The 18943-nt window shown below is 45.2% G+C and overlaps 1 protein-coding gene across 1 annotated transcript in view; it reads left to right on the top strand.

The window, feature by feature from the left end:
• The window catches only part of DOCK4 (dedicator of cytokinesis 4), a 392534-nt gene that overhangs the window by 362560 nt on the left and 11031 nt on the right, over positions 1-18943 (top strand). Inside the window, 11 exon segments of the mRNA XM_019653023.1 lie at positions 844-930; positions 2699-2803; positions 6110-6251; positions 7607-7773; positions 10235-10321; positions 13296-13472; positions 14214-14297; positions 17100-17219; positions 17540-17661; positions 17990-18121; positions 18655-18724. Coding sequence (XP_019508568.1) covers positions 844-930; positions 2699-2803; positions 6110-6251; positions 7607-7773; positions 10235-10321; positions 13296-13472; positions 14214-14297; positions 17100-17219; positions 17540-17661; positions 17990-18121; positions 18655-18724 — 1293 coding nt within the window.

The raw sequence follows: 18943 nt of genomic DNA, 5'->3' as shown, positions 1-18943 counted from the left end.
GCGCTGTCACAAAGTCCCTGGTCCTCTCCCAGGAGTGCTGGGTCAGGGGCTGTAAGCTGGGGCCTGTGGGTCAGTCAGCTCCCCGCCTCGTTCTGTCCAGCCCACAACCTGAGAATTGCTTTTACATTTTTAAATGGTTGAAAGAAATCAAAAGAAGACTATCTGATGTGAAAATTACATGAAATTCACACGTCGATGCTCGTAGATTGCAGTTTTATTGGAACACCACCACGCTTCTTTGCGTCTGTGGCTGCTTTCGTGCTGGGACGGCACAGTTGAGCAGTTGTGACACAGACTTTGTGGCCCACAAAGCCTAACTGTCCCGCCTTTTGCAGAAGTTTGCTGATGCTTGAGCTAGATCGAGGGATTTTTGTATTTCTGCCGAGAGCAACCAGCTGGATTAGACCCCTCGCAATTTACAGGAGCGATCGAGCCAAGCAAGGAACCCAGTGTGCCAGCTGTGGATAAGATAACCGGGCTTTAGGGGGTCAGTGGCCAGTCCTTGCTCAGCCCTCAGGGCCTGGTTACTCATCTGCTGGGCCACTGGGGAACGGTCGTTATCTCAGGATGACTCTGAAAAGATACAAGAAAAGGTGGTTTCTGCACCGTATGTTAGTGGCTGTGGTACTGGATTATCATTTCTAGCTTCCTACAGACTTTTAAGCTTCTATGTGAATTGCATGCTGTTTTCATGCTTCCTGCTGCAGTGGTACCGTTGAAGGTAGGTTATGAAGATGCAGGAGTGAGGCCTGATGATCTGAAAGCAGTCACAGCCTGACCTCTGGGTGGAAGCACATAAATGCAGTAGGATCCTTAGCCTTCGTCTTCCTCGTCTGTCCACAGTGTTGGGAGAACGGCATCATCTTATGCCGGAAGATTGCGGACCAGTACGAGAGTTACTATGACTACAGGAACCTGAGCAAGATGCGGGTAAGGCTGTGGCACCCTGCGTGGACGAGTGTCCCCGTGTGGGTACGAAATTCACTCTGTGCTCATCGGATGTCTCATAGGGAGATTTTTAAAGATAAGTCTTTTCCAGTGTAGCATACCAGCTATTTATACAGAGAAACAGCAAATGGCTCTGCGTGACGCTTTTGATGAGTATACAGAAAGTGAGCCCTTGATCTATGCTAAACACCACATCCGAAACACACAGGCTAAGCCAGGATCAGTGCTTCCAGTTTACTGAGGAAAATCCCCACACGGAAGAGCTTCCTACTTGTACTCAGATCTCTGTAACAATATGCCATTCTCAGTCTGCACAGCAACGTAGGAGAAGTGGCTCACTGGCCCATTTTTAAATATTTGGGGGCTAAATTCTATAGGTGTCCCCTTTCTTTAGCTTCAGAAATATATTTGTATTTGCTGACCCTAAACCAAGGTCTTAGTACCCAAGAGCTCAAGGAGTTTAATATTCTGCGTCTCTGAAACAAAGGTTGTGTCCCTTCTCTCAGGTTCGGATGAGTCCTTCATGCCCTCCCACCCTTAGTCTTTTGAGTCATTACCATTTGGTGTCATCTTGTAATACTGAAGTTCTTCAGGGTTTCTAAAACAGGGTCATCAGCTCTTATGTATTAAAAAAAAAAAAAGATTATGATGTTGCCTTTTGATTCTGAGGAGCAGTTGAAGAGATGATATCTGAAACCTTTCACGGCTCATGTGACCCCTTACACCACAATAACTCACTCCGCTGGCGGGAGGGAGCCTCGTGTACTCGTGTTGTATTTCATGTCCGCGGTTCATCGATGTTTCCCCTACCATGAAAACCAAAGAGAAAAAACCTTGTGTTAACGTCCATCCTTCACGCTGGCTCTCGCAGGCTCTGCAGCTTCCTAGGAAAACGCTGCTGTGCTCCTCGTGGCATCCTGTGCCTGTGACAGAAGCGAGGTTACAATGTTTACCCGTGAAAGCTCCTGGGTGCCATAGTCACTAAGATTTTTATAAACCCTAAGCGTTACACTTCATGCCAACTGCTCTTCCGGGTGCTGTTATGGGGGTGGGGGAAGGGGGACGTTTTCAAGTACAATATTAGTCTTTCCCTGGAACCCCTGGGGATGATAATGCCATGAATGGAAAACCATAAGCTTTATGAGCATCGTCGTTCCACCATTGTCAGACACACTTACGGGCTTCCGGCCTAGACAGCACTTTGTGCTCTGGGTCTCTCGGTTTGGTTTGTCACTTTGTCCCTGTCCAACCCGTGCAAGTTTGCACCTTCCAAATGTCCTGAATTACTGTGTCCAAGGAGAAGCAAGCCCACGGAGGGGAGTGTATTTGGTACTAGAATTCTCCAGAAAGGCTTTGCTTCAAACAGTTCATGTTAATATTTTCCTCCCAATGAAATACAAATGTCCTCAATAGACTGTGTGCATAGAAATCTTCTCTGGTGAGAACATGTGATAATACATTTTGATCCTTTAAAGCAGGAATCAGCAAACAGCCTGTGGGCCTCACAGAATGGAGCAGTTGTGGCAGAGACTGGATAGCTCACCTAGCCTGAAATATTTTCTCCCTGGCTGTTTACAGACTAGTTTTGCTGATTCCCCGCCTTAAAGCACAGAAAGGGAGTCCGACCTTCTTTTCAGCAAACTGAACTAAAATGAAGTTCTCCTTGATATAAAAGAAATGTTCTCTCCTAGAAATTGGTAGAGCTGAAAGATGAGATGAAGTGATTAGAATTTCTCTTGTGCTTTCCTAGATGATGGAAGCCTCTTTGTATGACAAAATTATGGACCAGCAACGTCTTGAACCAGAGTTCTTCAGAGTTGGATTTTATGGGAAAAAATTTCCATTTTTCTTAAGAGTAAGTAATGTGTTACCTAATTTGCTTTCAGATTTCCAATATAGATATCACAATCAAAAAAGCTAAGACATTAATGATGTGTTATCCTTTTCAGACAGGTGATAATATCATGAGATGTTCTTTTCACTTTTTAGTTTGAAAACACCATACTTATCTAGAATGCCTTGTTTTGAATAATTTTCCAAGATACCAAACAATCTTTTGATTGTTTCCTTCCTAAGTTTCGAAGTTTATATCAAGGAGCAATCTTTGATAATTAGAGCTGTTTCCTTTGTGTGAGTGATCATCGCTATTCTATTCAGTCTGCCATTTTCAGAGTTAGCATTACAGGAAAATGGTGGGGCTTCGGAGGGACCGGGGGTTGCAGACTCTAGACAGCATTGCAGTTTCACACCGTGTGGAAATCTACCCCCAGAATCATGTGAAGAGTGTTGTTTGGCCTAGTTGATGACTGTGAAGGGGTAAATGTCACTCAGCAGTGGGATCCAACTTATTCGTGGTGTAAACTCGCGGTACAGAGGGAAAATTTCCAGACATTCTAAGGTACTTACTGGATGGTGAAACATTTGACTCCATTGTCCCCGTTTTTCACATCGTGCCAAGTGGTGGTGTCTTACATGCTTCATGTTTACCAAACACTTCAATATGTAACATCTTCTACAAAAATGTTGGTTGGGAGAGGAAATGTACCTCCCCAAGCAACTGAGAAAACATGTCTGGATAGTTTTTGAAATTAAGTGAATTCATTACAAACTTTAAATCTCAGTGTACAAATGTTGCGCTATTTGCGTTGCCCTAAATCTTGCTTTAACTATTAGCACGTATGAATAGATTTAGGTTGGGGGTACTTGAAGGAGAAGGGAGAGGAAGAAGATTTGACTTAGTTGTTTGTTTAATAATCATTAACGTATCTGCCTTTCGGAATGAAAGGTCTTAGTACCCAAGAGCTCAACAGGTTTAATATTCTGTGTCCCTGAACCAAAGGTTTTATCCCCCCTTTCTTCAGGTTCAGACAGATCTATATTCTCAAATATCCAAACACCACAGACAAAGATTCATTTTAGTGTCACATGGAACAAACACTCAAATGATAGGTTGATGCCATCTTTAATTGATTGAAGTGACCGTGCATTTGGGTGCCACTCAGACATGAGTAAAATCTCCTTGTTGGGGTAAAAGAGAGCCCTCATGATATTGTGTGCGAGGTCACAAAGCTACCCCTGAAGATGGGCCTGACTACAGGTAGAGAGAAGCCAGGTGCTGGGTCAGAGCACTGGCATATTCAGAACACTTGCTGAATTTAAAGACTTAGCTTTGAAAGTGGACATGCTCGGCCTGGACTCTCATCAGCAACTCCTTCAGTGCGCATGGCCCGTGGCCAGGTCCTGAGTGGAGGGAGAGGCCTGCTCGTGCTGTGCTGATTGGACACCCCATTGGAGACCCCACGGGAGGGTTCAGATGTGACCCTGCCACAGCAGACCCACTCCTCTGTTGGCTCAGAATCATGCAAAGTAAAAGATTCCGTTTTCTTCCATCTTGTGCTTCGGGCTAATGGATCCATTATGCACAGAGACCCTAATGTTTCTAGATGGCCCATGAATCTCTTTTAATTTCTTTTAAAAGTCAGAAGGAAAAAAGTGAACTTTAAGGTTAAAACAAGTTATTATACATCATATTGTATATTATACATTAGAGAATATTGATGTACTTGTCTTTATACCAAATCAGCCTTACAATATGGTTTTTAATATTTTTGTGGCAGAAGGGGCCCACAAAATTCATAATGAGGCCCTGATCAAATTCTGAATTCAGCGAGCACAGGTACCCCAGGCATCTGTCTAGCATATGCAATTAATGTAATTTAAAGTATAAAATTTTTAAAAAATGAAGTCATTTTAGAGCCATAAGTTTAAAGAGAATTTAGTGAATTTGAAAACTGCATTTAATAAATTTTGTTAAAAAGTCACTTACAATAAACCAATCTCTACATCAGCCCTTTTTAAAAATAGATTTTCCAGATATAAATGGTAGTTCTTTCGCAATGAAAGGGAAGGGTCACCCTCTATTGGTTTCCACAGGGCACTGCACCCTTCAGAATCATGGGGCTAGACCTATTATTAGGAAATCAGAGTCCAGTCTGTTCCTCGATTTAAAAATATAGTCACCATTAAAATGTTCCTTTTATTAGATCCATTTCAAGATAGTTTTTAAAGCTCGAATAAACGAATGCATTTATATAATTGTATGATCTACGTAGTTTTTTTACCCTCATGGAAAATGGCTTCTTTATTGACAATGTTTTACATACTTATGATGTCTCTGAAGAATGATTTCTGTGGGAAGGGTGACTAAGGTCAAGGATAGGAAAGAGATTTACATTTCATTGTCTGCCCTATACTAGTTAGATTTTTTTTTCACTATATGTGTATATGTTCTATTCGGGGTTAAATAAGATATGTGCAGAGTGCCTAGTCAACAACTACACTCAATAATTGCAATTTCATTATCATTAAACTGTCAGAAAGAGTTCCTTCATATCTCACCCAGTCATGAAGGTGCGTTTTGGAACCCTCCCCATCCCTCCAGCTCTCTAGGCTACCTCAAGGATAACCTTCACTGGCCTTAGCTGATGAGAGACAGTCCAATCCCACAGAATACTTCAGTCTACTGTAAAACAAAACAAAAAGACAGACAAAACTATGCCCAACATTTAGCAAGCCCTAAAAATCCTAAATCTTAGCTGAGCTGAGCTGAGCTGGTTAACGGCAGGGAGAGCGGGCACGCAGTAGGCCCAGGCTTCCTTTCTGTGGAAGGATGGAATTTATGAAAGTTAAGGTTGATCTCTGGGGCCTTTAAAAAAAAAGAATGCAGTGACATGCATTTTTAGAGGTTTCATTTACTTTCTTTTCCTCGACACTGTGAGTTTCTCCACATAAGTTTGGTATCTGGTTCATGAAAATAATCTTTATCACATGTACTCGCTAACACTGGGCAGGAACACGAATACTGTTTTGTACTCGGTGCTTTGAGAGTCAGGTGCCTCTCAGCATCTCATGCAGGTGAGCTGGGAGGACCGAGGTGTGCTACTGGGGTTTATTGGCAGTGATAATGAAGCTCGTGGTCTTTGTCCTGCAGGTTTAATATTTGGGCACAGTTTTCAGACTGTTCCAGCGTATTTTTGTTGGTGGTGGTTATAGTCTATTGCTGGGAGGCGTGTGCTCAGTTACTGCCAGTGTCCTGTTTGGTGACTTCTCTCTGGAATCAATGCACTCGGTTACGTAGTCCTGTCTCCTGTTTTCATTTCAGAACAAGGAGTTCGTGTGTCGAGGGCATGACTACGAGAGGCTGGAGGCCTTCCAGCAGAGGATGCTGGGCGAGTTCCCCCACGCCATTGCCATGCAGCACGCCAACCAGCCCGACGAGACCATCTTCCAGGCGGAAGCTCAGTGTATCCACAGCAGCAGGCTGGCTTCCCGCGAGCGCCACCTGGCGGCGGGTGGCGTAGAATTCTCGTGCAGGGTTGCTTGGCCACTGGCCCCTTTTCAGCTGCTACGCTCTTACTCCCTTCTTCTCATCGTCTTATTTTAGCTTAGCTCCTTCTGAGCAGAATTGTGCTATTTATTATCGTGAGACCCGCTGGAAAGAAATCTCTTCAAGATTCTGTTAATTTGTTTTCTTTTCGTGACACCTTTTCTGTATCTCAACCCTGCCTTTGAAGCCCTTTTTAGATTCCCTGTAGAATAATTTTTCCTCTAGCATGTCCTATGGAAACTACATTAGTTCAAGGAAATAATAGCCTTATGTTTACTGGCACATAGCATTCACCCCCTTTTCCCTGGACACTTTTATTCTGGAATGAGGAAGGGAAGAGAAAGAGGCACCTCAGTATCTTTTGGGGGACTCTTAGCCAAGGCATCCAGGACAGCCTTTTATACACATAACTCTATAATTGACACTTCCGTTGTCTAAATGCAAACAACGCAACTGAAATGACATAGGCATTAGTGACAAAGGGAATTCACCCCGGGACTCCTTTCTGGGTCTCTCTGTCTCTTCCTGAACCTGAGGATCTTAAGGAAGACCAGGACCTCCCACTGACAATTATGGATGCCATTTCAAAGTAGAAACTAGAATGCAACAGAAGCAAGGAATTATGTCAGGAAAAATACTTTGCTATCCTTCTTTGAATGAGAAGGCAATAAATATACAATCATAGGCAATTTTTTAAAGTATCAGCTACAACTGAACACTTTTCTCATCAGGGCAAGATATGGGAACGTGGGTACCACCAATGTGGGGGGGACAGCCGACCTGGAGGATCACAGAGGTACATGTAAGTCACTCTCAGTGCTGGCTTGTGTCTTTGGCCATGATTGCAAGGGTATTTATACATTATTGCACAAAGAAATTTAAAAAGGGCCATGCATAGACTAAAGATAAGTGCATCTCATGCATGGACTAAAGATACAGGGTTAGAAATAATACAGTTCTAGGTACCTCAGGCCCAAGCCATTCCCACCCCCCAAAAAAATCAGTGATAAATAAATTTAAGAGTCATAGAAATTTCAAACTGATGCTTTTTTCAGAATCCCCAGCCTAAAACTAACTCAAGGCCTACAGTTTGCGAAGTGATTTGCTATGAACTGAGGACTGGGTACTTTCTTGGGAATTTCTTAAATCACCTCCTCCCCAATAGGAACACCAGATTGTCACCCACCCTCTTCTCTCTGCCCCGGCCCAGCTCAAGCCCGACTTCTGTGGGGTTTGCCCAGTGGAGTTTCGTCCTTGACTCGTTCTTACCAGATTTGCAGATATACGCTGTGACCCCCATCCCAGAGAGCCAGGAGGTCCTGCAGAGAGAGGGCGTTCCGGACAACATCAAGAGCTTCTATAAAGTGAACCATATTTGGAAATTCCGTTATGACAGACCATTTCACAAAGGCACAAAGGACAAAGAAAATGAATTCAAGGTACCGTGCAGTTCTTACTACATTGGGGAGCTCCTTGGGGTAAGATCCTGGGTTAATATTTACTCAGCATAAAGTCAAGTGACAACCAGGAGGGACCAGAAATCATTTAGTCTGCTGGGAATCAGGGTGACATGGGTGCTTTCTAACTGAGACGATTTCCCCCTCCCCCAGCCCAGGAACTCTAACTCAGCAGGTCTGAGAGCTGGCCCTGAAATCAGCTTTTTTGGTGACAATTGTAATGCCAGTGGCCCTCAGACCAGCCTCTCAGATCTGGGTGAGCTCAGTCCTCTTATTCATTCATGGTGAACCAACTGGGGAAGCTCAGAATATTTCTTCTCAGAGACAGTCGAGTGTGATGAGTAAAGAATACTTAAGGAAGGTGAAAGAGGGTTTCTGAGGCAGAGACTGGCTGGTAGACTTGCGGGTACAGTGGGGAGGTTCTGTGCTATCTCCAGCTGCTTTTTCTTGTCAGAACGATGTGTCATTAGGATTTCTGAGAGGACCCAGAGTAAAAGACCCTTTGCCTATGTTGAGTTCTCTGTTCTCATGAGTTCCACTATGGCTGCAAATTCAGAGCTCCCGGGGCCAGAAAGGGATCTGATCTCTCCCAGCCCCGCTGCGGGGAAGGAGGCAAGGTTGTTGCACAGGTAAATCATCATCTGCTCTGTCCTTGACAGCAGCCACATAGTGAGACCTGATAGAGCCCCAGGTCATCAGTGTTTCCTGCCCCCAAGCAGAGAAAGCAAGCCCATTTTCTCACTGTGGGTTCGTTGGCTTAGCTTCTTTTGTCACAGAGAGTCTCTGCAAGGGGAAGTGTGGGAGTTTTGTAGTGTTATGATGGGACTGATCAAAGACCCGTCCTTTGTGCAAGGAGATGGATGGGTTAAATATCAAGGCTGGGGGACCATTGGAAAAACAGCACTGGGATGTAACTGAAAAGATCTGTGATTGTTTCTCGTTCTTCGGGGTACTTATATTTTTCTTCCTGTCCTCCTAAACCAGTTAAAGACCGTTAGTATATGATGTGGCTGTGATGGCGAGTGCTTGCAGAGAACAGCAAGTCAGAGGTCCGCTAGGGTCAGGCCACCGACTTGCTTGGAGTAGACACAGGCCTAGAACCCGCACCTTCTCACACCTTCTCTGTTGCTTTTTCCGTTGCACCACATTTTCTTGTTGCCACCACTTTAACTGTGTGTCAGTGGTACAGCGAGCCCCCTAAAAACAATAAGTGGAGCTCCACATTCCTGTGCATCCTGCCCTCCAGAAGCCTCATCATCACAACCTCCTGCCATGCCCTTTCAGAAGCCGCTGGCACCTGTGCCTCTGCTCCCTGCTGCCTGCAGTGCTGCCCGCACCCCAACTCCTACTCCCTCCTCACAATTCCGCTCACGTGTCACTGCCTCTGAGAAGCTGTCCTCCCACAAGATGGCATGTGTGCCTGCTTCCTCCTCTGTTTTCTCTCAGCACCTCCAGCTTTCCTTTCTCTCTGCCCCGAGCCCTCCTCTGTCTGCTTACCTCCCTGTCACCACCAGGACACTTCAGCTCCTGTCACAGGGACTCGGCCCTGTTCATTTCAGCCTCTCTTGACTGGCACAAAGAAATCCTTCCATTTTTTGTTGTCGTTGCTGTTGAATAAATGGCACTATTTCAGGAATGTTAAAAAGTCTGTGAACTATCTTCTTTAAATAAGATACGTGAGGCATAGGTACAGAAGCCTAGTTGACAAAAAAGAACCATCAACATCAGCTCTTCCCAAAGGCAGCCATGGTGTCCCGTGTCATGGGGGTGCTCGTGCTGGCCAGCTGGAGTCCCAGCTTTGAAATACAGATCTGCCTGCATGGTGGCAGTTCCTGTCAGCACGAGAAAAGGTGGCACAGTGGGCATAGCACTGGGAAAGCAGTTCTAGTGAGTGGGTGCTGTGCCGTCTCACAGGTAGCTCGAATGTACCTTTGAGCAGGTCACAAGGCCCATTTGAGTCTTCATCTTTAAAATAGAAAAATCGAGCTACGTGATCCTTAAAGCCTTTTGCTCCTTCAAGATGTTGTGATTCTAATCCTGTGTTGACTGGCTGATACTGTTCTCCCTTCCAGATAAAAATGGCTAGACCTTGAGGAGTAAAGAGAGTTTAAATTAGAATTTTAGAGAAATAGCACAGAAAACACTTGATGGCCTATTTTTGTATTTTTAAGCTTGGTATCTGAAGGAGGGGATCATTTGTTCTGCACAGAAGAAAGCTTCAGACAACATGCAATGGCATGATTAATAAAGTTCCAGCAACTTCTTACTGTGATAGTTTCATGAGGGTGAAGCGATTACCGTTACAGAAGGGCTAGAATGAACGCTAGGAAAACGCCAACAGGAATCAGCAAAACCTGATGAAACTGAGGGGCAAACATTTGTCATAGCTCAGTAACTAGAAAGAAGGGCAACGTGGGGACCTAATTTTTTCTGTGTTTCGTAGAGCCTCTGGGTGGAGAGAACGTCCTTATACCTGGTGCAGAGTTTGCCTGGGATTTCCCGCTGGTTCGAGGTGGAGAAGCGAGAAGTGGTAAGGACCAAGACTTGCTCTCAAGGCTTGTGCATCACAATTGCTTACCTGCAGTCGTGACCTGTGTTAGTTGCTCCTTCTTTTGACTCGAAGTCCCTGGGAACACTCAGAGTAAGTTAGTGAATGTTTAGACATTGGCTGTTGTGACCGAGGCTGGAAGGAGGACATTCCTGTCGCCCCGGTGCAGCCAGCCCGGGGGTGTCTTCCCAAATGAGCAGGACTGTGGCACATATAGCCGGGGCCCTTGAGTGGAAAGAACTGATTCCAGCCCTCCTCACTGTTCTAGCCATGGGACCGTCTGTGCTCACGGTGCGCCGGGCCAGTACTCAGGAGGCTACCTACAGCATCCTTTTTAATCAGTACATCAAAGCCACGTGGTATGGATGGATTCACAGCCCTCTTTTCACAAGTTTCGACGAGAGGTGAAAAGCTTTGCCAGAGGGCCCACAGCAAGATCTGGAAAAAGGACAGCCTAGAATCTAGATTTTTCTGACTTCGAAACCAGCTATGCACCTCTCTTCTGGCCTCGGTTTCCTTGTGAGGCGAGTGTGAAGGCCGAGCACAGCATCTGACGCACAGCAGGTCTGTGCTGCTAGAGTCCACAGCAGATGGGAGGCTGATGTGTCTGCCGGCCCTGGATGAACAGCTGCTGGAAACCGATGGGTATCATTAGAGAACCTGAAAACCCAGCACCAAAAACTCTTCAGGTTGCATGACATGCCCCCAGCGCCATCCCCAGCTGTGGGGACCAGGGAGAGCAGTTGTTGAAGGCAGACACCCCAAGGTCAGACCCCACCGTGCTGCCCATGCTGCTCTTCAAGCTGACAGCACCTTGATGCCAGCCACAGCCCTGCAACCTCAGGCCGCCCTTCTTCCCTGCACAGGGGCTGAAGATGGCCGCCCTGTGATGGCCGCAGTCCTCTAGCTGGTAGAACATGGAGCCATCGTGAAAATATAATTTAACCTCTCCCTTGTTTGGGTAATAAGCCCACCCTGTCAATGAATAAGGAAGAACAGCTCCTATCCAGACTGTCTTCCAAGAATGGCTTGTCCTACCTGAGATGTCTGTAAGCATGGAAACCTCAGCGTACCACGTTCAGTTAAGCTAAGGATTTTATGGCATTTTCATTTTGCAGTGCCAAAAAATGCATCCGGCTCCCTAAACAAATCGAACTCCTCAGATTGCCTCAATGCACTTGTATTCTCGTAGGGTCTGAGTCGAGGGCCCCCAGGCTGGTTGCTCACAAGATACGCCCAGGTGCTTTCCAAGAAGAGAGGCTGGTAAACACAGCGCTCAGAGAGTCCCACTGTTGTGCCTCCTGCTGAGCGGCATGGGCCCAGCCCACCGAAATGTTCTCAGCCATCCTGCTGCACTGATGATCCAGGAAGCCTTTCCGCTGTGCACTACCCAGGGCCTTCAGTTCTGTGACGTCTCTCCAGTGGTCCTGACCGTGGAAATATTATGCACATGCACACCGCTAATGAAAAGGAGCGTGGATTTTGGAGACAATTATGAACACGTTTCCTTGTACACACATGCGCACATCTCTTACTCCACTTTTCCTCGGATATATGCATAGGAGTACAATGGCAGGATCATAAACTACATCTTCAACTTTAGCATATAATGCTGGACTGTTTTCCACAATGATTGAACCAACTTGAACTTCCAACAGCAGGACTTGAAAGACACTGTTGTTCCCATTCTCACTCTCGTTTGTAGTGTCATATTTATTTTTGTCATTGTGGAGAGTGGTTAGTAGAATATTAGTATGGTGTTATTTTTTTACTTCTCTGATCACAAATGATCACCTTTTCATATGTTTACTGGCTATTTGGATTTCTTCCTTTGCAATGTAGCTATTTCAGTCTTTTCCCCATTTTTAGCAGGCTGTTTTCCTTTTTCTTGTTGGTTTGTAAGAGTTCTTATATAGTCTGGTGTTAGGCTCTTTGCTGGTTTGACATGTTACAAGTATCTTCTCCTACTTCCTGTCAAAGCTCTCCTTCTCTTTATAGTGTCTTTTGACGAATGCACATTCTTAATTCTGACTTAGTCAAATTATTCTAGTGCTTTTCAGTGTTGGTTTAAGATCATCTCAAGTCACCTGTAAAAACTCGAGTTTGTTTCCTTAACTGAAAGAACCAACATATAAATAAATGCATTTATCGCAAGTTTGAATTAGTTTGCAGCTGAGAGCTTGGCCGACCTTCTCTTTAAAGAGAATGTCAGTGACGGTAACCATCATAATGCTGCACAACGGAAGAGTATGTTCATCATTTTCACAATTAGGCCTCCCATATAACCTGGAATTGTGGAGTCATTATGATTCTATTTGGCTCGCCTTCAACAAATAGACCCCGCAGCATATATGATTATCATATTTTCTATAACTCCCAACTGTGTGCCATGCTGTGCCACCTTATGGTGCTGTCATATGCATATGTGGTCCATATGAGTGTGTGTCCCATCTTCCCAAATGGGCTGGAAGCTCCTTGACATCAGAGGATCTGGAAATGCATCTTTGTGTCTCCCGTGGTGCTTTGCATTAAGCATCTAGAAAAGTGATGATAATAGGCAAGCCCCGTGAATATTTAGCCCTTCAAAAGAGAAGAAAAACAAGTTTTAAAAGACACGAGAGGCTTGGATTTTCTTTTAAGGATTAAATTGATTGTTGCCTTAGAATGTACAGTTCAATTTCCTGAACCTGCATATGATGTAGAAGTAGTATTAGTAATAATAATAGCAATTTAAAAAAAAAGATTGTTGCAGTGCTAATATATACTTTCAACCAATGAATAGAATCATTTCTAGACCTTGCTAATGAACAGCTGGTTTGTCTTCTCCGTCCTGTCTGTTTTGTTGGCCGCTGGTAGAGATATTAATGGGAGCCAGGGGAGGGCACAGATCGTTCAGAACAGGGATGATCTGCTTGCCACAAAATCCAATACGTGTTTACGCTCATTTGCTTTTCAGGTAGAAATGAGTCCTCTGGAAAATGCCATTGAAGTGTTGGAAAATAAGAATCAGCAGCTGAAGACGCTGATTAGTCAGTGTCAGACCAGACAGATGCAGAATATTAACCCCCTGACCATGTGCCTGAATGGAGTTATAGATGCTGCGGTTAACGGTGGCGTGTCCAGGTATCAAGAGGTAAGGACTAGGGATTGCTGTCTGAAAGTTTTCGGGTGTGATTTCTCAGGGTTCCAGAAATCTTTTTTCAAAATGTGTACACACATCCACATGATAAGAGTTCTTCGTTAACTAGAGCAAACATATAGTCATTTGTGATGCATATTTACTCCATTTCCCAGTACGTGATATTTGGAGGATAAAAAAAGGTGTGTGTGTGTGTGTGTGTGTGTGTGTGCGTGTGTGCACGCGCGCGCGCACGTGTGCGTGCATGTGCGCTTGATGAGTGAAAGTAGTGAAGGTATTAGGATTGTTTACCTAATGTCTACCTAAAACCATCTCCCTGAGCAAAGTGAACAAAAAGTCTCATCTTGTTTGGAAGATACTTTAAGGGGAATTTTTATCTGTACTCTTCGTTTTAAACAGACAGGCATGATAGCTTGGAAGCTGAGTTTACCGTCTTGGTCCTATGACTCTCAGAGCAATGTATTTAAGTATATAATGTCATAAAGCTTATTCATTTGAACTTGCTATTTGTTTTACCAAAGATCCTTATTATATAGCCTCTGATCTTCCTTGAACAGTCCTGCCCTTACATTCCCATTCTGACTAGCCACCCACACTGGGAATCACTCCATCCGCCTCCCAAACGTGGTTTACAGTGGTGTCAATTCTTTAAAGATGCTAGGTGTCTAAAAATAACTGTCTTTCACTTCCTTCATCACTCTCCTGAAGTAAACTGATTATTCCTTCTGTTACTAGGCATTCTTTGTCAAGGAATATATCCTAAGTCACCCTGAAGATGGAGAGAAAATTGCACGGTTAAGGGAGTTGATGCTTGAGCAGGTAAGGGGCAGAGGTCAAGCCGCTTCTCTCTCCCCTGCGTGGGTACATGTGTGCTTACCCAGACACCCACCTGCATGGTTTTCTGCATTGGTGGTTTAACAGGAGCTGGCAGTAAGGGGTTCCAGATTCACGTGTAATAGATCCCAACTTGCTAATTCCTGCTTTTTCTTCCCACTTTGATGCAAAAATTAATTTTAACAATAAGTAGCCCCTTGTAACAAAAAGCCTCACGGAGTCCCTTGGAAAGTTCTTTAAATGTTTTTTTCCTTAAAGGTTTGCTGTAGGCTTGATGCTGACTATTCACTCAAAACTTTGGGCTCAAATAAGTTCAGTCCAACTCAAAATAAGTGACTAGATAAATGACTGAGTGAATGAATAAATGAGTTTCTTACTTATATGTTATAATAAGGAAGTGGACAAGCAACAGACTTTAAAACAGTCCCCTGTTTTGCAGACTAAGGCTACTGGCGATATGATACGGACAAAAGTAGATACAACCTCATCATTTCTACTCCAAAGAAGCATAGTTTATTTTTATTAATTTGGTTCTGTCAAGTACAAAGAATTGGAGGGAGTCACCTGTTGCCTTTTGCATCCCTGTTGACAGCTCTTGGCCTGAAAATGGTTTGAAAACCTCTGAAATAGGCAAAATGATGGGTGGAAGGCCGAGTTAAATAGGAAATACAGATATTTTATACCCGTGGAATATGGAATATGCATGATAAAATATGACAAAAGCATCTCTTCCCAATTGGTAGTACCAAAGTAGTAAACAAATAAAGCATGCCCTTTTTGATTAGAACATGATAAGGTTCTGCCTGGTTTTAGTGCATCTTTTTGGCTCCATGGGCTTAGTCCACAGATCTCAATACGAGGGTGGCAAGGGGAGGCATGGCCGTGGACAAGGGCCCTGTGGGGAGAACTTCTAGAAAAGAGAAAGGAGTTACTTGAAATTGACCTGCAAGGAAACAGAGAAAAGGCTAAGTTCTCGTGTGGCCCTGGGGGTGACGGGGTGCTAGAAGTGAACAGTTCAGGTTGCCCAATCCTTAGGGTTATGGAGTGACTTTGGCCTTTGTTGATTTTGAAAGTCTGTATTTAGCCGGAGCACGGTGTCTTAGGAGCGGTTTTCCTCACCCCACTTTTACCAGCTGTATCCAGCCGGACTGAATTCTTTCCCAGAATTACAATTAAAGGGGCCAAGAAGCCTCTTAAAGCAAACAGATCAGGGCTCCTTTGTGTCCTCCATACTCTGCCTGACTGTGACCGTCGGGCCTTATGGAAACAGCCACAGCCTAGAAAACGTGAGCTCCCTGTCAAGCGGTCCCAGTGACTGCCATGTGACCTTGGTGAGTCACATCATCTTTGTGGGACCGTAGTAGTAGGGGGTTGGGCTGGCGAGGGCCCCGCCCTCTCTGGGCCTCTGTGAGGTGGTTCCGATAAAACCTCTCGCAGATACGGAGATGCACTGCCCCGCTGGTCCTTCCCGTGTGGCCACAGTGACTAGGAGGAGACTGGCCCTTGGGACCTAACACAGCACAGTACTCACAGACCCTGAAAGGGCCAGAGCCTCGAAGCTCAACTCTTTCCGTCAAGTCTTGCTTCTGCCCCTCGCCCCCACAGGCGGGATCCTGAGGGTACTCCCTAGTAAACACCCAAATCTCCATGTGAGAATCTACTTCCAGGAGAACCCAGCCTACAAAAGGGAAGCTGCCTGATAGCAAGTGTTTAATCGGTAGCTCCTACACTTAGGGGTGTCCTCCATCCCTCCCACCCCTTCATCAGAGTCTCCCTTTATGCCTGAGACGCACTCCACTCTCACTATTCCTTCAAAGGTGTCCTTGATGTTTATTTCAAGGTATTTTTAACTTCATGCAAATGTGTTGGTGGTGGGCGAGAGTTGCCACCGTTCTATTCCCTTAGGAGAGATTCGGGATGCTCTAACCCACCAGGGCCAGCCCTGTGTGACCTGAGCTTTCAATACTGCATCTTTACAAGCTCTAAAGACAAAGGGTGGTTGTGGTAATGTGTGACTCGCTTTCCTGCCAGACTATGAAATTGGTTCTTTTGACCACTTTAGCATGGGGCAGTTTTTAAAATGTAAAAGATCATTGCTACTCAAATCAAAGGAATTAAGCACTACTGAGGGTTGAATAAAGGAAACGTGAATGTCTGGTCACCTCTTTTGGGTCCTCACAGCAGGAAACCTTGTTTTAAATTAGGAGCAGTTCCTTGCTGCATTATAATAAGTGAACAAGAATAATATTTTTGAACAAAAGCGAGAAGCATAGCAACTATTGTAGAATTCCTGTTTATTTTTTACTTCCTCCTTGACAGATTTTGAAAATCTGGGGGAGGGATGGATGGGCACAGAAGAACCTGATAGAAGAGAGAATGGTAATATGGAAAAGGGGGTACTCTCCGGAAAAGAGATCCCTCTGGCGGAAGCAGCCGACCTATTCACAGGGAGCCCTGCCTGCCCCGTCAGGGCCAAAGGAGCACACAGCTGCTCAAAAGGGTTGTTATTACAGATCTAAAGTAGACGGGAAAGAAACTTGGGGTAGTGGGAGATACCCGTCTTAGGAATCAGACAGACCTCAGTCCAAATCCTCATGGGCATCTTAGCACATGGAGGAGTTGGCCGATCCGGAAAGTCCTCACCTGTAAAATTAAGGATTTTTTTTTTAATCCTTGTCGGATTTCGTAGTAATGCATGCCAAGTGCGTGGTCACAGTGCTTGACCTCTAGCAGGCACTGACTGGCGTTACTCACTCATGTGGATTTCTTCGTCGTTTTATTACCAAGGCACAGATTTTGGAATTTGGTTTGGCCGTGCACGAGAAGTTCGTACCCCAAGACATGAGACCCCTTCACAAAAAGTTGGTCGACCAGTTCTTCGTGATGAAGTCGAGCTTAGGGATACAGGTACGTGCGCAAAGGGACCACGACGGGCCCTCTGACCGCTGCCCTTGTTTGTTTGTTGGAGACATGATGGAGTGTTCAGTAGTGATATCTTTTGGTTTTTCCACCAAACTGCACCGTTTTACCAAGGAGCCCTCAGATATTAAAATTGCATTATCTTCTCTCGGCCATGCTCAGCGTTTATAAACACGAAAGAGGAAGTGAGAGGTAATACCGAAACTTCCCTTAATGGCCCTGTGTGAAGATTTCATGACATTCAGAATGTATATCTAATACAGTAAAACATCTCATATAGTAAAGTGTTTTCTTTATTGCCTCCCCAGGAGTTCTCTGCTTGTATACAAGCCAGTCCAGTCCATTTTCCAAATGGAAGCCCTCGCGTGTGCAGAAACTCAGCACCTGCTTCTATGAGCCCAGATGGTACCCGGGTAATTCCTAGACGCAGGTAAGTCATATTCTTAATTACCTTACAATTTGGCATCCCCACAAGGTGATCCGGAATGAATCCCTCATTCTTTACGGCACAGTTTGTCAAATCCGCTATTTCTTAATGAAATAACTAACCCGCGAGGCAGCAGCGGACATCTGCCACCGCTGAAATAGCGACAGCATGACAAATAAATAAACTCACACTTTTGATGATATTGAGGCAAACAGGAGACAACAAAATGGGATGGATGATTTTTTTTTTCTCTTTGGTTTATACCAAGCCAGCGTGTGATAAAAGTGCAATTCAGAGACTGCGCTAACGGCCCTTTTTTCCCCCGACACAGCCCGTTAAGTTACCCAGCTGTCAACCGGTATTCTTCCTCCTCATTGTCCTCCCAAGCGTCTGCCGAAGTAAGCAATATTACAGGGCAATCAGAAAGCTCTGATGAAGTCTTTAACATGCAGGTACTTGATTAGCTTTTTGTCTGGTCGTGTTTATGCCTTTTCTGTCTCAGTCATGGGCGTCCTGTTCCCGGGCTGTGCTAGCGGACAGGCCCTACGAGCAGGACCTCGACTTAGGGACAAGCCTTTCAGCTCTGGTTAGTCTGTGGAGTCTACACGGATGTGTCAGGACAGCCCCATCCACTCTAAGAAGACACGAGCAGGCAAGCGAAAGCCTGGGCAGGCTGCGCGGGGAGCGTTGGGACCCCCATCCGGTCAGGTCCTTCCCCCCCCGGGACTGGCAGAGCATGTCCCCAGTCGGTGGCCGCCTTTTAGCATGGCTAAGTGGCTGTTTTTCCTTAAGAGTCCATACTTCAGGGGTCCGTGATCAGATCTCTCTACTTATGTACATGTCAGAGCATTTCCGCAATAAAAAGTATTTCACAAGAGAAACAAAATAGTTTTTAGGGATCTTAGAGTCAGTGTCACTTGCGGCAAAACATTTTATTTAGACACCGCTCACCTGGCATTTCTAATAATTCAGTAAGACTGAGCTGAATTTTCCCAGCTCTGTCTCTGAAAAGGGGCCTCATACAGAGTGCCACATACGTGCCTTGAACACGTGTTTGGAGACAAGGGCAAGGCCCACTCTCGGCCTGTGAGACGCGCTCACCTGCATGCGTGCCCTAGGATGGGAGGCCTTCCGCTTGTCCCTGAGTCAGAGTGCCTGCTACCTGGCACTGAGTCACAGGAGGCAGCCCAGGCGAGCACGAGGCGTTCCTTTGGCAGGAGTCAGTGTCAGGTTCATTCAGGCCTTCTAATCAGTCTGAATTAGTGAGAGTTTTCTGTATTTCTAA

The sequence above is a fragment of the Hipposideros armiger genome, unplaced genomic scaffold (assembly GCF_001890085.2).
Source record: "Hipposideros armiger isolate ML-2016 unplaced genomic scaffold, ASM189008v1 scaffold_192, whole genome shotgun sequence".
NCBI classification, from domain to species: domain Eukaryota; kingdom Metazoa; phylum Chordata; class Mammalia; order Chiroptera; family Hipposideridae; genus Hipposideros; species Hipposideros armiger.
Note: the sequence above shows the minus strand (reverse complement) of the source record. Positions and strands in the feature narration are given on the sequence as shown.